This window comes from Vulpes lagopus, chromosome 6 (assembly GCF_018345385.1).
Source record: "Vulpes lagopus strain Blue_001 chromosome 6, ASM1834538v1, whole genome shotgun sequence".
NCBI classification, from domain to species: domain Eukaryota; kingdom Metazoa; phylum Chordata; class Mammalia; order Carnivora; family Canidae; genus Vulpes; species Vulpes lagopus.
The window spans coordinates 44,892,786-44,914,629 of record NC_054829.1 but is presented as its reverse complement, the minus strand read 5'-3'; the positions used below and the strand labels follow the sequence as shown (position 1 = coordinate 44,914,629).

At 36.8% G+C, this 21,844-nt stretch overlaps 1 protein-coding gene and 1 pseudogene across 4 annotated transcripts in view; one reads left to right on the top strand and one right to left on the bottom strand.

Moving 5' to 3' along the window:
- TXNDC16 (thioredoxin domain containing 16) overlaps positions 1-21,844 on the bottom strand; it is a 134,709-nt gene that overhangs the window by 8,423 nt on the left and 104,442 nt on the right. For all 4 annotated transcript variants that reach the window (XM_041759405.1, XM_041759406.1, XM_041759404.1 and 1 more), the window contains 4 exons: positions 20,902-20,986; positions 19,002-19,140; positions 14,962-15,122; positions 11,197-11,387 (listed from right to left, as the gene is read on the bottom strand). In XM_041759405.1, the coding sequence (XP_041615339.1) occupies positions 11,197-11,387; positions 14,962-15,122; positions 19,002-19,140; positions 20,902-20,986 (576 nt within the window). The remainder of the gene's footprint in view (positions 1-11,196; positions 11,388-14,961; positions 15,123-19,001; positions 19,141-20,901; positions 20,987-21,844) is intronic.
- LOC121493498 lies at positions 11,983-12,729 on the top strand (annotated as a pseudogene).

Here is a 21,844-nt window from a genome sequence, read left to right as displayed (position 1 = left end):
CTGCATCAGGCTCCCCATGGGGAGTCTGCTCTCCCTCTGCCTATGTCTCTGCCTTTCTCTGTGTCTCTCATGAATAAATAAATTAAAAATACATACATTAAAGTATCTTCAAGGAAAGTCCAACTTAAAGCATAATGAATATTTAGCATATTTATTTTTTAAGGTAAACACTGCATCCAGTGGTCTGACATGATGGCAAAATGCCCAGAAGTAGGCATCTCAATTCTGCTAATTATTTGTTAAGAAAATTATACAAAGGTCCTAGATATTTTCAATTGCAAATTAAACCGGACTTTCATCATGTATAAATAATAAATGCTTTATTATCAAATTAGTACTGATAATAATAGCTAATATTTTTTGAACCTTTACTTTGTACCAGGCATTATTCTTTTAATCTTTACAATCCCATGCAGTAAGTATAATTTTTATTCCAATTTTATAAATGAAAATCAAGATCTATGATAGAAAAGTTGAAGGCTAAATGAAAATCTTGAGTAAGAATAGCCAGTGGTCACAATTTCACATAAATTAATATATGCAGCAAGCATGATAAAGCAGACACACAAGGCACCACAGATTCAGACTTTTCTGGGAGTAGCTACAGCATCTCAGTCTCCAATCTATCTCTTAAAGAGGTGAGAACAGGTCCTGCTGGCACAGAAGACAGGACTCAATAGAAAGAAGTACTGTTCACTTTGCTTCTTTCCTGCTGCAGAGGCTGCAGGACTAATTTAAGAATAGGAACACTGATACAGAGAAATAATGGAAAACCCTCAAAGATTGAAAGATTGAGTTGGCAAAGGCATAAACAGAATTACAATGGAAGATACACCAGTCTCAGGAAACTAAAAAAAAAAAAAAAAAAAAAAAAAAAAAAAAAAAAAATTCTGGTTCTTTCTTCTTGGTAATGATTTGAGTTGAGGAATCAAAGCCCAACAGATGTTACCTATAGGAAAGATCTCTATATGACTAACAAAAATACTTAGGACTTCATACCTTACAAAGTGCCTATACATATATAATTTATACTTGATTTTTAAAATAAGTATGTGACATAGAATAAGAACTATTAATCTTACTTTACAGTTGCAGAGGAAGAAATAAAGAAAGACTTGCCTAGAGCCACACCATTAATAATCCAGGGGGTAGGATCAGGAGCTCAGGTTTCTGTACCTTTGAACATTACCACCTTTTAATTTTATTTTTTTAATTGAAGTACTGTTGACACACAATATTAGCTTCAGGTATACAACATAATGATTGGCATTATGAAATGATCACCGTATGTCTAGTTACTGTCACCATACAAAAATGGAATATTAACTATATTCCCTAAGATCTACTTTTCATCCCCATGACTTATAACTTTAGTTTGTACCTCTTAATCCCCTTCACCTAGTTTGTCCATCCCTCCCCTCTGAAAACCACTAGTTCTTTCCATGTCTGTTTCTGTTTTGTTCATTTGTTTTGTTTTTTTAGATTCCATGTATAACTTGTATCACACAGTATTTGTGCTCCTCTGTCTTATTTCACTTAGCATAATACTCTCTCCATCCATCTATGTTGTCATGAATGGCAAGATTTTATTCTTTTTTTTATGGCTGAGCAATATCCCACTGTTTAGTATAATTACCATATCTTCTTTCCCATTCATCTATTAATAGACACTTCTGTTGTGTCCATATCTTTGCTCTTGTAGATAATGCTGCAGTAAATATAGGGGTGCATATATCTTTTCAAATTAGTATTTTAAATTTCTTTGTGTAAATACTCAGAAGTGGGATTATTTTTTTTTAATTAATTTTTATTGGTGTTCAATTTACCAACATACAGAAAAACACCCAGTGCTCATCCCGTCAAGTGTCCACCTCAGTGCCCGTCACCCCTTCCCCTCCAACACCCACCCTCCTCCCCTTCCACCACCCCTAGTTCGTTTCCCCGAGTTAGGAGTCTTTATGTTCTGTCTCCCTTCCTGATATTTCCCAACATTTCTTCTCCCTTCCTTTATATTCCCTTTCACCATTATTCATATTCCCCAAATGAATGAGAACATACACTGTTTGTCCCTCTCCGATTGACTTATTTCACTCAGCATAATACCCTCCAGTTCCATCCACGTTGAAGCAAATGGTGGGTATTTGTCGTTTCTAATTGCTGAGTAATATTCCATTGTATACATAAACCACATCTTCTTTATCCATTCATCTTTCGATGGTCACCGAGGCTCCTTCCACAGTTTGGCTATTGTGGCCATTGCTGATAGAAACATCGGGGTGCAGGTGTCCCGACGTTTCATTGCATCTGAATCTTTGGGGTAAATCCCCAACAGTGCAATTGCTGGGTCGTAGGGCAGGTCTATTTTTAACTCTTTGAGGAACCTCCACACAGTTTTCCAGAGTGGCTGCACCATTTCACATTCCCACCAACAGTGTAAGAGGGTTCCCTTTTCTCCGCATCCTCTCCAACATTTGTGGTTTCCTGCCTTGTTAATTTTCCCGATTCTCACTGGTGTGAGGTGGTATCTCATTGTGGTTTTGATTTGTATTTCCCTGATGGCAAGTGATGCAGAGCATTTTCTCATGTGCATGTTGGCCATTTCCATGTCTTCCTCTGTGAGATTTCTCTTCATGTCTTTTGCCCATTTCATGATTGGATTGTTTGCTTCTTTGGTGTTGAGTTTAATAAGTTCTTTATAGATTTTGGAAACTAGCCCTTTATCTGATATGTCATTTGCAAATACCTTCTCCCATTCTGTAGGTGGTCTTTTAGTTTTGTTGACTGTATCCTTTGCTGTGCAAAAGCTTCTTATCTTGATGAAGTCCCAATAGTTCATTTTTGCTTTTGTTTCTTTTGCCTTTGTGGATGTATCTTGCAAGAAGTTACTGTGGCCAAGTTCAGAAAGGGTGTTGCCTGTGTTCTCCTCTAGAATTTTGATGGAATCTTGTCTCACATTTAGAACTTTCATCCATTTTGAGTTTATCTTTGTGTATGGTGAAAGAGAGTGGTCCAGTTTCATTCTTCTGCATGTGGATGTCCAATTTTCCCAGCACCATTTATTGAAGAGACTGTCTTTCTTCCAATGGATAGTCTTTCCTCCTTTATCGAATATTAGATGACCGTACATTTCAGGGTCCACTTCTGGGTTCTCTATTCTGTCCCATTGATCTATGTGTCTGTTTTTGTGCCAGTACCACACTGTCTTGATGACCACAGCTTTGTAGTACAACCTGAAATCTGGCATTGTGATGCCCCCAGATATGGTTTTCTTTTTTAAAATTCCCCTGGCTATTCGGGGTCTTTTCTGATTCCACACAAATCTTAAAATAATTTGTTCTAACTCTCTGAAGAAAGTCCATGGTATTTTGATAGGGATTGCATTAAACGTATAAATTGCTCTGGGTAACATTGACATTTTTACAATATTAATTCTGCCAATCCATGAGCATGGAATATTTTTCCATCTCTTTGTGTCTTCCTCAATTTCTTTCAGAAGGGTTCTATAGTTTTTAGGGTATAGATCTTCTACCTCTTTGGTTAGGTTTATTCCTAGGTATCTTATGCTTTTGGGTGCAATTGTAAATGGGATTGACTCCTTAATTTCTCTTTCTTCAGTCTCATTGTTAGTGTATAGAAATGCCATTGATTTCTGGGCATTGATTTTGTATCCTGCCACGCTACCAAATTGCTGTATGAGTTCTAGCAATCTTGGGGTGGAGGCTTTTGGGTTTTCTATGTAGAGTATCATGTCATCGGCGAAGAGGGAGAGTTTGACTTCTTCTTTGCCAATTTGAATGCCTTTAATGTCTTTTTGTTGTCTGATTGCTGAGGCGAGGACTTCCAGAACTATGTTGAACAGTAGTGGTGAGAGTGGACATCCCTGTCTTGTTCCTGATCTTAGGGGAAAGGCTCCCAGTGCTTCCCCATTGAGAATGATATTTGCTGTGGGCTTTTCGTAAATGGCTTTTAAGATGTCGAGGAAAGTTCCCTCTATCCCAACACTCTGAAGGGTTTTGATCAGGAATGGATGCTGTATTTTGTCAAATGCTTACTCTGCATCTAATGAGAGGATCATATGGTTCTTGGTTTTTCTCTTGCTGATATGATGAATCACATTGATGGTTTTACGAGTGTTGAACCAGCCTTGTGTCCCGGGATAAATCCTACTTGGTCATGGTGAATAATTTTCTTAATGTGTTGTTGGATCCTATTGGCTAGTATCTTGTTGAGAATTTTTGCATCCATGTTCATCAGGGATATTGGTCTGTAATTCTCCTTTTTGGTGGGGTCTTTGTCTGGTTTCGGAATTAAGGTGATGCTGGCCTCATAGAACGAATTTGGAAGTACTCCATCTCTTTCTATCTTTCCAAACAGCTTTAGTAGAATAGGTATGATTTCTTCTTTAAACGTTTGATAGAATTCCCCTGGGAAGCCATCTGGCCCTGGACTCTTGTGTCTTGGGAGGTTTTTGATGACTGCTTCAATTTCCTCCCTGGTTATTGGCCTGTTCAGGTTTTCTATTTCTTCCTGCTCCAGTTTTGGTAGTTTGTGGCTTTCCAGGAATGCGTCCATTTCTTCTAGATTGCCTAATTTATTGGCGTACAGCTGTTCATAATATGTTTTTAAAATCGTTTGTATTTCCTTGGTGTTGGTAGTGATCTCTCCTTTCTCATTCATGATTTTATTAATTTGAGTCTTCTCTTTCTTCTTTTTAATAAGGTTGGCTAATGGTTTATCTATCTTATTAATTCTTTCAAAGAACCAACTCCTGGTTCTGTTGATCTGTTCCACAGTTCTTTTGGTCTCAATATCATTGAGTTCTGCTCGAATTTTAATTAACTCTCTTCTTCTGCTGGGGGTGGGGTCTATTTGTTGCTTTTTCTCTAGTTCCTTTATGTGTAAGGTGAGCTTTTGAATTTGAGATCTTTCCAGTTTTTGAATGGATGCTTGTATTGCGATGTATTTCCCCCTCAGGACTGCTTTTGCTGCATCCCAAAGATTTTGAACGGTTGTATCTTCATTCTCATTAGTTTCCATGAATCTTTTTAATTCTTCTTTAATTTCCTGGTTGACCTTTTCATCTTTTAGCAGGATGGTCCTTAACCTCCATGTGTTTGTGGTCCTTCCATACTTCTTGTTGTGATTAAGTTCTAATTTCAAGGCATTATGGTCTGAGAATATACAAGGGACTATCCCGATCTTTTGGTATCGGTTCAGACCGGATTTGTGACCCAGTATGTGGTCTATTCTGGAGAAAGTTCCATGTGCACTTGAGAAGAATGTGTATTCAGTTGAGTTTGGATGTAAAGTTCTGTAGATATCTGTGAAATCCATCTGGTCCAGTGTATCATTTAAAGCTCTCGTTTCTTTGGAGATGTTGTGCTTAGAAGACCTATCCAGGGTAGAAAGAGCTAGATTGAAGTCACCAAGTATAAGTGTATTATTATCAAGGTATTTCTTGAGTTTGGTTATTAATTGGTTTAAATATTTGGCAGCTCCCACATTCGGGGCATATATATTGAGGATTGTTAAGTCCTCTTGTTGGATAGATCCTTTGAGTATGAGATAGTGTCCTTCTTCATCTCTCACTATAGTCTTTGGGGTAAATTTTAATTTATCTGATATAAGGATGGCAACCCCTGCTTTCTTTTGAGGACCATTTGAATGGTAAATGGTTCTCCAACCTTTTATTTTCAGGTTGTAGGTGTCCTTCTGTCTAAAATGAGTCTCTTGTAGACAGCAAATAGATGGGTCCTGCTTTTTTATCCAGTCTGAAACCCTGCGCCTTTTGATGGGGTCATTAAGCCCGTTCACGTTCAGAGTTACTATTGATAGATATGAGTTTAGTGTCATCATATCTATTCAGTCCTTGTTTTTGTGGATTGTTCCACTGAACTTCTTCTTAAAGGGGAATTTTAAGAGTCCCCCTTAAAATTTCTTGCAGAGCTGGTTTGGAGGTTACATATTCTTTCAGTTCCTGCCTGTCTTGGAAGCTCTTTATCTCTCCTTCCATTTTGAATGAAAGCCTTGCTGGATAAAGTATTCTTGGTTGCATGTTCTTTTCATTTAGGACCCTGAATATATCCTGCCAGCCCTTTCTGGCCTGCCAGGTCTCTGTGGAGAGGTCTGCTGTTACCCTAGCAGACCCCCATAAAAGTCAGGGACTTTTTTTCTCTTGCTGCTTTAAGGATCTTCTCCTTATCTTTGGAATTTGCAAGCTTCACTATTAAATGTCGAGGTGTCGAATGCTTTTTGTTGATTTTAGGGGGGGATCTCTCTATTTCCTGGATCTGAATGCCTGCTTCCCTTCCCAGATTAGGAAAGTTTTCAGCTAGGATTTGTTCAAATACATATTCTGGCCCTCTGTCCCTTTCGGCGCCCTCAGGAACCCCAATTAAACGTAGGTTTTTCTTCCTCAGGCTGTCATTTATTTCCCTTAATCTATCCTCATGATCTTTTAATTGCTTGTCTCTTTTTTCCTCAGTTTCCCTCTTTGCCATCAACTTGTCTTCTATGTCACTCACTCGTTCTTCCACCTCGTTAAGCCTCGTCATTAGGACTTCTAGCTTGGATTGCATCTCATTTAATTGATTTTTAATTTCTGCCTGATTGGATCTAAATTCTGCAGTCATGAAGTCTCTTGAGTCCTTTATGGTTTTTTCTAGAGCCACCAGTAGCTGTAAAATAGTGCTTCTGAATTGGCTTTCTGACATTGAATTGTAATCCATATTTTGTAACTCTGTGGGAGAGTGGGCTGTTTCTGATTCTTTTTTTTGAGGTGAGGTTTTCCTTCTAGTCATTTTGCTCAGTGCAGAGTGGCCAAAAACAAGTTGTATTGGGAAAAGGAGAAAAAGAGAGAGAAGGAAAGAAAAGAGAAAGAAGAAAAAAAAAGGGGGGGGGAAGAGAAGAAAAAGAAAGAGAAAGAAAGGAGAAAAAAGAAAAAAAAAGGGTGGGGTGGGGTGGGGGAAGCAATCAGAAATCAAGAAGAAAGAAAGAAAAAAAAAGCACAAGACAAAACAAAACAAACAAACAAACAAACAAAAAACACGGGGGAGTATCTTCCGATTCTGTGTACTTTAAGTCCCTTGACTTCCCTTGGAACTGGTCCGTCTCGCTGGTCTTCTGGGGGAGGGGCCTGCTGTGCTGATTCTCAGGTGTGAGCACTTGGGGGAGCTCCTCTGCCCCTGCCTGGTGCAGGGCTCAGTGGGGGTGTTTACCCCGTGAGGCCCCGGGAGGAAGCCACAGTGGCGGGGGCAGCTCTGGGACCCTGGAGTCAGCTCCGGCAGTAACTCCGGGGCTCTCTGTCTGCAGGGCCCGGGGGCTCCCGGGCGGGGCCGCTGATCTGCTCAGTTCCAGGCAGGAGCGTCCTTGCTGTCCTGGGCCCTCCCGGCCTCTGCCTGTCCCGGGGGAGGCCGGATCCTGGGCTGTGTCCCGGCGCCCTGTGCTCCGGAGCCTGGGCTGTTGGATTCGCGCTCCCGGCCGCAGCCCCCTCCGCGGAGCCGCCGCCCGAGCCCCTCCGAGCTGTTCCTGGAGCCGCGCCGCCCCCTCCGCGCGGAGCTTCTTCCTCTGCCTGAGCCGCCGCCTCTGAGCTGTTCCCGGAGCCGCGCAGCCCCCTCCGCGGAGCCGCCGCCCGAGCCCCTCCGAGCTGCTCCGGGTCCCTCCGAGCGCTGCAGCCCTTAGGGAGCTCGGCGCATCTCCCGGGGCGCAGTTCCTCTGTTACTGCCCCAGGGAGCCCGAGGGCATCCCCGCCTTTCTGGGGATCCTGCTCCAATTCCCCGGGAGCCCCTTTCCGCAGGGAAGGTCGGTGCAGCTCCTGCTCCCCCGGGACGGGGCTCTCCTGTCCTGGGGACACTCGCCCCGGCCTCAGCCCGGCTCCTCGCGGGGCCCCTCCCCCTTGGAGGCCTTTTGTTTCTTTATTTCTTTTTCCCCGTCTTCCTACCTTGATAGAAGCGCGAACTCTTCTCACTGGAGCATTCCAGATGGTCTCTCTTTAAATCTCAGGCCGAATTCGTAGATTTTCAGGATGATTGGATGGTTTTCTAGGTAATTTGTTGAGGACAGATGAGTTGGAGACCCTACTCCTCCGCCATCTTGCCTGTTCTAGCTCCAGAAGTGGGATTATTAAGTTACATGGTATTTCTAATTTCTTAGGGAACCTCCATGATCCTTTCAATACATTTAATTCATTTTGCTAATACTCTGTTAAGAATTTTTACTCTGTTAAGAATTTTTACTTCTAGGGGCACCTGGGTGACACAGTTGGTTAAGCATTCAAATCTTGGTTTCAGCTTAGGTTGTGATCTCAGGGTCATGACATCAAGCCCCATGTCAGGCTCCAAGCTCAGTCCAGAGTCTGCTTAAGACTCCACCCCCCCCCCAACCCACTCTGTTTCGCTCTCTCTAAATAAAAAAATAAATGTTATTAAAAAATATTTTTGTATCTCTGTTCATCAGGGATACTTCCCTGTAATTTTCTCTTTTTTGTAGTATCTTTGTCTGGTTTTGGTATCCAGGTAATGCTGGCCTTGTAAAATAAATGTGGAAGAATTCTTTTCTCTTGTACTTTTTGGAATAGTTTGAAAAGCATAGGTATTATTCTTTAAATGTTTGGTAGAATTCACCTGTGAGGCCTTATGGTCTATGACTTTTGTTGTTTTTTTTTTTTTTTTGGAAATTTTTTGATTACTGGTTCAATTCTGGTAGGAGTAATTGTTTTATTTTAAAGACTTTCTGGTTTTTCCTGATTCAGTCTTGAAGTTTTTAAGTTTCTAGGAATGTATCCTTTTCTTCTGGGTTGTACAATTTTTTAGCATATAGTTTTTCATGGTAGTCTTACAATCCTTTGTACTTCTGTGGGAAGGGATGCAAGGATGGTTTTTGGACAAATGTTCTGTATATATCTGTTAAGTCCATCTGATCTAATATGTCATTTAAAGCCACTGTTTCCCTATTGATTTTCAGTCTGGATGTTCTCTATTGATGTAACTGGGGTGTTAAAATCCCCTACAGTATTGCATTACTGTCAATTTCTCCCTTTATGTCTGATAATATTTGCTTATATAATTAGGTGCTCCTATACTGAGTGCCTAGATATTTACAACTGTTATTATCTTGTTGGATTGATCCCTTTATGTTTATCACTGTCTTTTGTTATACTCTGTTTTAATGTTTATATTGCCTGATATAAGTACTATTAACCCAGCTTTCTTTTTGTTTCCATTTGCATGAAATATCTTTTCTCATTCTTTTACTTTCCTTCTGTATGTATCTTTAAGTCTGAAGTGAGTCTCTTGTAGGAAGCCAATAGATGGGTCTTGTTTTTTCATCTATTTAGTCACTCTAAGTTTTTTGATTGGAGCATTTAACCTACTTACATTTAAAGTAATTATTGAGGGATGCCTGGTTGGCTCAGTCAGTAGAGCATGCAACTCTTGATCATGGGCCTCTGAGTTCGAGCTCTGTGTTGGGTGTAGAAATTACTTAAAAATAAAATCTTTACAAAAATAATAATTGATAAGTATGTACTTCTTGCCATCTTATTAATGGTTTTCTGGTTTTTGTAGTTCTCTGTTCCTTCTCTTGTCCTCTTCCCTTGTGATTTGGTAATTTTCTTTAGTGTTTTGTTTGGATTCCTTTCTCTTCATTTTTTGAGTATCAATTTTAGATTTTTCGTTTGTGGTCATCATGAGGTTTATATATAACACATCATGTATATGGCAGTACTATTCATAAGAGCCAAAAAGTAGAGACAACCTAAATGTCCAACTGATGGAAAAACAAATGTGGTATATCCAAACAATGAAAAATTACTCATCCATAAAAAGGAATGAACTATTGATTTATGTTATAACATCAATGATCCTTAAAAACCTGTACTGATTGAAAAAGCCAGATCCAAAGGCCACATATTATATGATTCCATTTATATAAATTGTCCAGGATAGGCAAATCTACAGAGACATAAAATATATTGTCTGGGGAAAGAGGGAAGGGAGAAGGAGTGACTGCTAATAGGTAAGGGGGGTTCTTTTTGAGGTGATGAAAATGTTCTGGAATTCAATAGTGGCAATGGTTACACAATCTTGTAAATATACTAAAACTACTGAATTATACATTTTAAAAGGATGAATTTTATGGTATGTGAATTATATTTCAATATAAAAATATCATCCATAAAAAAAAATATCATCCATAGGCAAGTTAAACATAAACATAGTTAAAACTGTCTAACTTAACAGAAATGAAGTTCCCACACCTGGGAAGAACAGGTGTGCTGCAATGATTGACACTTAAATTAGGTACCTGATCACATATACACAAATATACATAATGACTTATTCACAATATGCAAGCTGGCTGAGACAATATAGTAATGAATTGGAATTTGTACACAAGTATTGTATGTATATATAGATACACTCATACTTATGTACACACACACACACACACACACACACTGTATTTCAAGACTCTGTCATGGAACAATGTCAAAATATAATATAGTTCATCTGGTATCCAATAACAAAATCCTTGGTAGTATCTTAAACAGATTTTTTCATTACATCAAATTTCAAACTATTTTCTCCATATACTAATAATCTAGGTTATTACATGTTAACTTATTTAAATTATAGTAACAGGTTTATTATAATTGTATATGAATTAACATATACATTTGTACCACAGATATAAATTCACGTATGTTTTAGAAAAGTAGAGACTATGACATATCATAAGCCAGCATCATAAACTGACCAAGATCTATTTTTTTATAATAGAGTGAAAGAGATGCAGGTTGGAATTAAAGCTTCCTCATTTACTGGTTAATCATTTGATTTTGAACTAGTTACCTAACTCTTCTACAGATAACAATACTTCCTATGACTTTTAGGAGAATTAAGTGATTAACATGTATTAACTCATTTAACATTGTGCTAGACACCTATCAAGCATTCAATAAATGTTAGTTATTACTATCATTAAATTTAATAAGATGTAGTGTAATGGTACTTATTTTCTTGGGGTAATAAATACTTACCACAAAGAAAATTGTTCCATGGACAATGCTATAACATATTAATATTTCAGATACTTACAAACATTACGATTCAACTCATTCTAGCATATATTAGCTATAATTCAAGTTTAAAAATCTATGAAAATACATTAGTGGGTATATTAAAACAGAAAACTTACTGATATGATTCTCAAGTCCTGCTTCTAGTTTCTTAAGCCACAATAAAAGGTTTTGTTCAGTGATAGCCTGGTCTGAAGGAAATGCAAATACTTGGCCACCTGAATGCAGATTGACCACAACAAGAAGAGGAAGGGGAGGCATAGTGTCAAAATACGACTGCAAGATTCCTCTTCCCACAGGAGTATTCTTTCTGCAAAAGGGAACAACAGAACGCATTAGTATTTCTTTCTATAACAAAATTATGAATACAACAATTCGTAGAACATTAAACTTTAATTATAATATCATACCATTATTTTATAAAAAGATATCCTAAAAACCAGGAGGTCTAGAACTATGTTATTAGTAATGAAGTTCTTAATGAGTTTGACATGGGCACTGTGTTTCTCTTAGGGGAAAAGAAAAGGTAGCCAGTGACTATTTTCATGAAAACCAGTCATAGTTCAAAGGTTTGTCAATTTGGGTTTGATATAATCAATAGATTCCTCCCAAAGTTGAGCTAAGTATCTGATCACATGTCAACAAAAATTAAATGGATACAAACTATAAAATAAAAAGAAAAAGATACTTATAACAAGTACCTCTCCAAATAAAGTTGTTTTTCCTCAGGATAAAAGAATAAAACATTAAAAGAAATTTATAAATAAAACATTTTATTTTTTATTTTTAAAAATATATTTATTTTTTATTTTTTCAAATAAAAACATTTTTTAAAAGTTATGGTCAGCCTCCTAGGAGCCACCACTCTTCCTCTTCCCCTAAGCAGCCTGAGGTGACCTCTAAAAATGGTTCGCTATTTGTTCAAGCCAGAAAACCCTACAAAAATCATGCAAATCGAGAGGTTCAAATCTTCATGTTCACTTTAAGAACACATGTGAAACTGCCCAGGCCATCAAGGGTATGCATATTTGAAAAGCCACCAAGTACATGAAAGATGTCACTTTGCAGCAGTGTGTGCCATTCCATCACTACAATGGTAGAGTTGGTAGGTGTGCCCAGGCCAAATAGTGGGACTGGACACAGGGTCAGTGGCTGAAGAAGAGTGCTGAATTTTTACTGCACATGTTTAAGAATGCAGAGAGTAATGCTGAACTTAAAGGTTTAGATGTAGATTCTCTGGCCATTGAGCACATCCAAGTGAACAAAGCCCCCAAGATGCAGTGTAGAACTTACAGATGGCCAGATCCACCCACATATGAGTTCTCCCAGTCACATCAAGATGGTCCTTACTGAAAATGAGAAGATTGTTCTGAAACCAGAAGGGGAGGCTGCACAGAAGAGAAAGATATCCCAGAAGAAACTAAAGAAACAAAAACTTAAGGCCTGGGAGTAAATTCTGCATAGAATAAATGCAAATAAAAAGTCAAAAATAATTAAAAAATAAGAGTTATAGTCATACATGGAAACCATAACTTTTAAGATACTTAGCTTTCCAGGGTAGCCCAGGTGGCTCAGCGGGTTAGCACTGCCTTCAGCCCAGGGTGTGATCCTGGGGACCTGGGATTCAGTCCCATTTCAGGCTCCCTGCATGGAGCCTGCTTCTCCCTCTGCCTGTGTCTCTGCCTGTGTCTCTGCCCCTCTCTCTCTCTCTTTCTGTGTGTGTCTCTCCCATGAATAAATAAATAAAACCTTTAAAAAAAAAAGATACTTAACTTTCCTAAAACAGCACATTCCACATTATGGAAAATACTGTTTTACTCTGAGATACCTACAAAGATAAGTACCCTGGGAAATTTTTGTTTTAAGCAGTAATAGTGAACTCTTCACAGAAAAAAAAAAAAAAAGTATGTCACCTCATTCTTATAATTTTTCAAATGAATTAAAAATGTCTTTCATCTGATGAATTTGAACAATGGATAGTGTGTGTTTATGTAAACTGTGTTCACAGACATTAAATGTAACACAAGCTATAAATCTAGAAAGCATAACAGAAAATATTGTTGGTGAATGCACTGAAAACTATCTGTAACATTTAAGGCTGCATTTGAAAAATATAAAAGCAGAGGAAACGGAGCTGAAGAAAAAATGCCAAATATCACAATGTTTATTTTTTATGTATTTGCATCAATGGACAACAATTACTTTTAAAATCAGAAAAATTACTACTTCTTATTTGTATGACAACCAAAAGGAAAGGTAACATAAGTTAAACAAGTGGACTATATCAAATTAAAAAGCTTCTGCATAGCAAAGGAAACCAACTAAATGAAAAGGCAACCTTTGGAATGAGAGAAGATATCTGCAAATTATATAACTGATAGGTTATCCAAAATAACCAAAGAATTCACGTAACAGCAAACACAAACAATCCAATTAAAAAATGGGCAGAGACATTTTTACAAAGAAGACCTACAGGTGGCCAAGAAGTACATGAAATAATGCTCAACATCACTAACTAGGTAATGCAAAACAAAATCACAGTGAGATACCACCTCAACCCTGTTAAAATGGCTAGTATCAAAAAGACGAAAGATAACAAGTGCTGGTAAGGATGTAAAAAAAAAGGGAACCCTTCTGCACTGTTGGTGAGAATGTAAATTGGTGCAGCCACTGTGGAAAGCAGCAGGGTGGTTCCTCAAAACACTGAATTAGAACTACCATATGATTCAGCAATCCTACTTCTGAGTATATACATAAAGGAGATGAAAACAAGACACTGAATGGATCGATGCACTCCCATGTTTGTGGCAGCATTACTTGCAACAGCCAAGATATGGAAACAACCTAAGTAATCTGTCAAGAGATGAATGGATAAAGAAGATGTGGTACATAAACAACAGAACATTATTCAGCCATAAGATGAAGAAAATCCTGCCACTTGCTAACAAGGATGGACTCTGAAGACACAAACTATGCAAAGTGAATTAAGCCCCCCAGACAGAGAAAGACAAATACTGCATGGTATCACTTAAGTGATAAAAAAAAAAAAAAAAAAAGTCAAACTCACAGAAACATAATAGAAAAGTGTTTGCCAGGGACTCAGGGTTGAGGGAAGTAGGAAGAGGTTGGGAAAAGGAAACAAACTTTCAGCTATAAGGTGAATAAATAAGGTCTGAGGATCTAATGAATAACATGGTGACCATGGTGACTATAGTTGAGAATGCTATGTAATTGAAATTTGCTAAGAGAGTAGAACTTAAATGTTCTTACTCCCTCCCCCAAATCATATATGTATAAATACATGTATTTTATAATAGGAGGTAATAAATATATTAGATGGAGGAATCCTTCCACAATGGATATAGGTACTACAATGTACACTTTAAATATCTTAGAATTTTGTCAATTATTCCTATATACATCTAAAAATATATTGAGTAAAATAAAAACTGTATTGTAATATGCAATTCAAACTAAAACAAGGTCATCTGGGACACCTGGGTGGCTCAGCGGTTGAGCATCTGCCTTCAGCCCAGGGTGTGATACTGGAGATCACACCCACATCTGTCCCACATCAGGCTCCCTGCATGGAGCCTGCTTGGAGCCTGCTTCTCTCTCTGCCTGTGTCTCTGCCTCTCTCTCTCTCTCTCTCTCTCTCTCTCTCTTTCTCTCTCTCTCTCTCTCATGAATAAATAAATAAAATATTTTTTAAAAAATAAAATAAGATCATCTTAGACCACATGAGAAAGTTTAGTTACTAAAACATCATGATAACATATACACTGGTCCATAATATTAACTCCAAAGATATAAAGAGTTTAATTTCCTAATGAAAATGTAATCATTATAGTGATTTACATATTAAAAAATAAAAATATACTTACAGATTTAACCAGCAAGGGGTAAGTGAATCCAAGTGTTTCTCTTTTACCAGCATCAATATTGCTTTTTTATATTGAGGATTTATGCTGCCATCACTGAATAAAATAAGTAATGGTTTCTGAAGTCTTAAATAAATGGGAAGATTTTCCACAGTGATTTCTGGCTGTTAAAAAAAAAATCAACATGCTGAATGATGATGCATAAAATAGAAAATGTTCAAATCACTCATGCAATTTTAGTTGTAAAGTATAATTCAAACATATCTTAAGTGGAGATTTTGCTAATAACTGAATTTCAAGAGCTTTTTAGGCTTACTTTATCTTAATGAGTTATTTCCAAAATAAAGTTAATTTGAAAATAAACGAGTTCCCTGTTTTACAAGGATGTAACGCTTCTAATAATTTCTTATGCTAAAATCTGGACCAGATTAGCCAACATATATATGACAAACAAAACTCTTATTGTATATAACATAAAATTTTTGGAAAAAAAATGCTGATCTTCAAAGATATGATCTTTCAATATCTATGATTACTTAAAATAAAAATCTTACTTTGTTTCAATGTTATGGATTTTAGCTTAACTAATATAATCTAAAACATGTTTTAACAAAAATATCAGTCCACTTCTTTTCAGTTTAAGCTAAAATACCAAACTCTGGCATGTACTTTTCCTTATTTAGTCCTCAAAGTCACTTTCCTCTGCCAGTTTTCATTTTTCTTCTAATTCTTTCTCTTTAATACTCAAAATCCTCCTCTCACACCTTCCTCTTTCAGGACTTAAATCTTAGATCCCCTCTTCTCCAAATTTCCCTATACTGTCTTCTCATATTGTTATCTTTAATCTTCTACATGAGTTATGTCTCCTTTCTAAAATTGACAGATCTGGGTTCCTTGGGTGGCTCAGCGGTTTAGCGCCTGCCTTTGGTCCAGGGCATGATCCTGGAGTCCCGGGATCAAGTCTTGCGTCAGGCTCCCGGCATGGAGCCTGCTTCTCCCTGTGTCTCTGCCTCTCTCTCTCTCTGTGTGTGTGTGTGTGTGTGTCTGTGCCTCTCTCTCTCTCTCTCTCTCTCTCTCTGTCTCTCTCTTTCTCTATGTCTATCATGAATGAATAAATAAAATCTTAAGAAAAAAAAATAAAATTGACAGATCTCATCAGGCCAGCTGATCTCCTCACTCTGAGCAGATCAGAAACATTAGGGAAGATGGAGCCACCACTACAAAGTTCAAAATGTTATACTGGGTTTTGAATCAAAAAGAAGTAAGATATTTTCCCTGCCCTCAAAGAGCTCATATTCAAAAGAGGAGATAGGTATATAAACTGCTGTGATCCAAGAAAATTTAATGTTTGACAATAAAGCTAAAAAAACAAAGTAGGGGAGCTCATGGATGGTGATATTTGATCTGGCCTTGGGCAAGAAATACGATCTTGACAGAAGAAAGTAAGTACTACAGCCAGGATTCTAGATATATAGGGAGCGTCGTGGGGACAGGCAGAGAACTGTGAAGGCATACATGCCATCTGGGAACAGTGGGAGTGAAGTATGCCAGACTTAGGCATGCAAGAGGCAAATGTGGCTGTAACTCCAGATGGGAAAAATGCCTTGCTAGGTCTTCTAGCTCCCAGGACTACTGAGAAGATCTGGTATCAAATGAGTGGCATGGTTATGCCTGTTTTAGAAAGATGACTAACTAGAGTATGAACTTGTGAAAGGACAGACCAGTGACAAGCATTTCAAGGAAGAAAGACCAAGAGTTCTGTGAGTTGAGGAGGAAAGATCAGAAATTCAGATTTAGGAATTATCAGTTGGTATATTGATGGTAGAAATTATGGTTAAATTGGATAAAATTTCCCAAAGAAAGGACAGCAAATGAAGAAAAAGATTGAAGGCTGAAGATGGAATTCTAGAGTGTCCAGAGGGTTGACGGAGGTATCTGGAGAGGACTGAATTGCAAAAGCCAGAGGAACAGAGAATTTTGAGAAGAAAAAGCATTCCCAATAGTTTTGGTTGCTACTTACAGAAAAGGTCATCAAACATGATAATTGAAGGTGTCCTTTGGCTACTTGAGTATACAAGAGGCTGTAAATTATCCATAATAAAAGCATAAACAAAGGAACTTAATATATCTGAGAAAAGTGCTAGAACTCTTTGTTAGGAAGTATGTTTACATGTGACAGCCTTGGATAGATCATTGCTTATGTAGTTAATTATTATGTATTTAAGATTTATCATTACATTAATTAAAATAAAAATTAGTTGCCATGTAAAAAATGTTTACTATCTGGTCACCCATTTATCCTTCCTATCCAGATGAAAAACCAAAGTCTTTCTAGGACCTTATTTAGTGCAAGCCAGATGAGGTTGCAGCTGGCTGGCTGCTACAAACTCTAGGCTTAAATCTCCAACACAGACAGCTTTAAGAAATTTAATAACCACTTCAGGGTTTTAGAATTTATGAAAAGGTCATAAACTAAAAGCAAAACAATTTTTATTATAGCTGTTTGGTTTTTAGTTGAATGCTGCAAACCAAAACACTATAAACTGAAAACACTGCCACAAAGCTTAACTATAAACAGAGTAAAATGTTCCAATCTCTTCTCATACAAAACAGGACCAGGTAGCAGCCTTAAATGTGTGTTTGCCCTTTGGACTAGCAATTCAAATTCTGTGAATTTACCATGAGTATGTAATCATGGAAACACCCAAAGATTATACACAAGGTTGGTCCCTGAGTAAAACTAAATACAACTTAAATATTCATCAACAGGAGATTAAATGAATTGTGAGGGGTTTTAGTGCAACAGAATATTATGTGGATATTGAAAAACCAATATGTGTATCTTCATTTCATGATGGAAATATCCCTTAATATAAAAAAGACAATCACATATATACACATGGATTTTTTTTTTTTAAGTTTGGGAAACTATTTCCCCCAATTTAAATTTGGTCAAAGAGGTTACAGTTGATTCCAATTTTCTTCTCTTGTGGTTCTCTGTATTTTATGGGAAAAGAAAGGTAAAAGGCTTATAATAATTCTAAAAATATTAAACTATGTCTGTGGCTAAGGAAATACTCATTGAATAACATGTCATTAAATATAAAAACATTACCTTAATAATTTGGAAAACTACATCCTGAAAATATTAATGATTTGATTAATCATAACCTGTAACTTTAGTGGGAAGAAGGGAGGGAACCAGAACCAAAGTCATAAAAAGATTTAATAAAGACTACAGCCATTAATTTGAGCCTAAAATGTAATGTTATTTTGATCATCATGGCAAGAAACATAACAACAGGAGGATGTTCATTCAGTATTTATAGTTGATAATAATGATTCTTATGTCACTTTAGAAAAACAGAAAAGCATACATTTATAAATGCTAGCTATGTTTAATATAATGCAAAAACAACTGAAATTGAGAAATACAAGTTACAGTTGTTATACCCTTGAATTCACTATTTTCAAAAGAAGCAATGGAAAAGGTTTTTTATAACACACCATTTTGTTCTAGAACTGTATAAGTAAGAATACACACTCACATTTGTTGAACGTTCACCAGGGACCAAACATGACAAAGAACACCATACACATCTCTCTTAGTCTTCACAATTAAGTCTCTGCAGCAGGTGCTATAACCACCTGCATCTTACCCATACCGAAAGTAAGGCACAGAGACATTAACAAAGAGCCAGTAAGCAATCAGGCGAGGATCTGAAGCTGAGTAGTCTGACTTTCCAGAGTCCGTTTGCTTTATATATACTAAGTTTCAGCCTACATTAAGTACTTCAACTGGCCATCAATTACACTAGTCTCAGCAGTAAAAATAATCCAAAGACATGTAAACTTTTGGCAGTGGACTAGAAAAGCTGTATGCACAATGAGTGAACAATAAAACAGGGCAACCCAATGAATCTTCACCTCACAAAACATCATGCTCTGTGCTGACAAAAGCTGGAAAATGGTGTATTAAAAGACTATTTTTAATTGGTCTAGATTTTATTTCAAATAATATCCTAATTATAAAATATACTCACAAATGTTTCCAGTAATGCACTTGTTATTATTTGAATTATGTCTTGTGCATGGGAGTTAGCTAATGGAATGCTCTCTATTTTGCCTTCTTTGTGTCTGGACAGCAGCAGGGCTGGAAGGGTTGCAGCATACTTATCTGACCTACGGAGAAATGTGGTATTAAGATTTCCAATAAAATATAGCAAGTCATCAAAAACATAAACAATTAGGCCAAGAGGTCAGAGTGAGAAGCAGCAAATGGGGAAGACCTAATACTAAAGAAATGAACTCAATTTCCAGGCAAACTTATCTTCTCTGTGAGGCTATCTGAGAAGTTCAGGAGCCTTGACAACCTAGATTAAAAGAAAGCAACAGATAATAATCTAGCCAAATTTTTTTTTTCCTCCAGACAATTTACCCATCAAGAAAATTTCTAGATAGGATTAGAACATAGTGCATGATTCTCAACCTTTTTGGACTGCTCATTATAGTGCTGAGCAAGGAGACAAGCATTTACTAGAAACCTATTATTTTCCAGGCACTCTTTCAGGTGCCGTTATTATTCATTTAATCCTCAGACCAGCCCTATAATGAGGCCACTATCACCTGCATTTTATAGATGAGGAAACCAAAACGCATAGAGTGATAGATGGCAGAGATAGGATTCAAACTGAGGTGCCCCAGATACAAAGTCTATGTCTTTCTGCTGTAACCAAGCCCAAATCTCCTCCTTCTTACTTTTGCTAATGAAAAACAGAAATCATGAAATTAAATAGAAAAAAATGCTTCGTGTCAAATGACCAGTGAGGTAGTCACATTTATATCATGAAAAATCTCAACTGATGCTACAACAAAGTACAGACATTATAATACTATGAAGCATTAGTATAGAGTCTAATCTTCAAATTACCTGGCAGACTCTTAGGTATCAGTTCTTTATATATAAAATATACTCTGAAAATTACTGGTCTAGCTCTTTGGATCAGAGCTAAACGCACAATGACAGCAGAGTAGAAGATAGTGGGCAACTGTCCATGCGTCAGGTGAATAGGTCTCATATTTTCTAAAGATCTGGAGTTCACCATTTTCAAAAGTCCCAGATTTCATGGATAGAAATGGAGCTTAGTCATCAAGCGCATATGTCACCAGTGTTCAGGATGAAAGATTTAAGCTCAGAAATCACAATTAGGAATATTATAGTCAGAAGGTAAGCAAGACAAATTATTGGGGCGCACCAACTCCACTTGCACTGAAAATAAGCCATTAATGCAGAATGTGATTTACATATTTATACATATTACATATAAGCATAGTATATATTTACATATATTTACATATATTAGTATGTATTGTGTATGTATTAATAATCTCCAAATTTTCAGTTCAGTCCTTCATTCTGAAGCAACTGCAATATTTGGTAGTTCACAAGAGTCCCACATTCTACAGTAAAGCAACTTAAATGGCAAAAAAAAAGAAAAAAGAAAAAAGCACTGATTAAGTTATATGTTTGCTTGCAATAACTTAAAATTGGGTAGAGCTCCCAGATATAGTTATATCACCTAAAACTCTGGTAGAAATATGAGAAAATGCTGATTTTTATACATACCTTGGTGGCAAATCAAAACCCAGACACTCAAGAAGTAACATTCCTCAAACTATGATTAATTCCAAAGAACCAAAACAGCAGGTAATAGAACCCAAAGAGAAAATTTTTTATAGGAAGATGAAATAATATGAATCCAAGGTTGCCCCTCTAGGGACTCTAGCCTAAAGCAAAAGAATATCTAAAAATTCTAAATAGCCAGGTGGTACTTCCCAAAGTTATAATACTGACCTATTTTCTTTCATCGACTGTGTAAAGACAAGCAATATATTACTTTGCAAACTTCTTCCTTTCTAAAATTAGAAGGCCAGTTAACTTACAGTATCAAAACATCTTCTTCAGAATAAATTCCAGTGATAGCATATCCTTTTAGGTAGTTTCCTGCTTCAGTGAAATCTTCTTTTGCTACAAATACATAGACAAGACAAACATTTGAAATCTTTAAAGTTATGTGTGCTATTCAACGGATGAACAGATTTATAAATGGTTGTGATTTATTATTAATTATAAAGATAAATATTTACAGGTAGATCTTATAGAACTTAGTGGTTCTAAAATAAATCTGTGCTCTTTATGACATTTGATTACTGCAGAAATGTAAATTGATACAATGCAATTATTATTCCCTAAACAAATATACTCTAAATATGATTTATCAGATTTATAGCACTCTAATCATACAGAGTTACTAATAAAGACTTACTGCTTTTTAATATACTCCTAAGGTAAGATAAGTGGAGATAGCTATCCTATACACAGCCTGGAAAGAGAATCAGGTATATGAAACGATGCACACGTTGTCATCACAAAATCTAAAAGTGCCTACATGCACAGAAAAAAATAGAAGACTAGAAATTCTAGTCCTTTAACAGTATCTCTGCAGGATCCTGCAATTAGGGATTTGTGTCTTTTTATATTTCCTATATTTTCTGTAATGTGTTTTTGTTACCTTTGAACTTTGATTAATTTGTGTATCAGTCTTTTCTCATTTGTTAGGATATGGATATTAAAATATTACTTCTGTAGTTTTCTGAATACATTTTCATAAGTAATAGTATATCCTGGATCATGTTAATGACTATTTTATAACCAAGAAGCAAGTCTGAATTAAACAGCCATAGATTAATGAGACAAGAACCAATGTAAACCTATATAAATGGTATATTCTTGTCAAGTGAAGGCAAATGATAACTCAGTTCACGGCATGGAAGGTTCGTGGCAGTTCAAACAGAAAACTAATGATGGAAGAATTGAATCATAAAG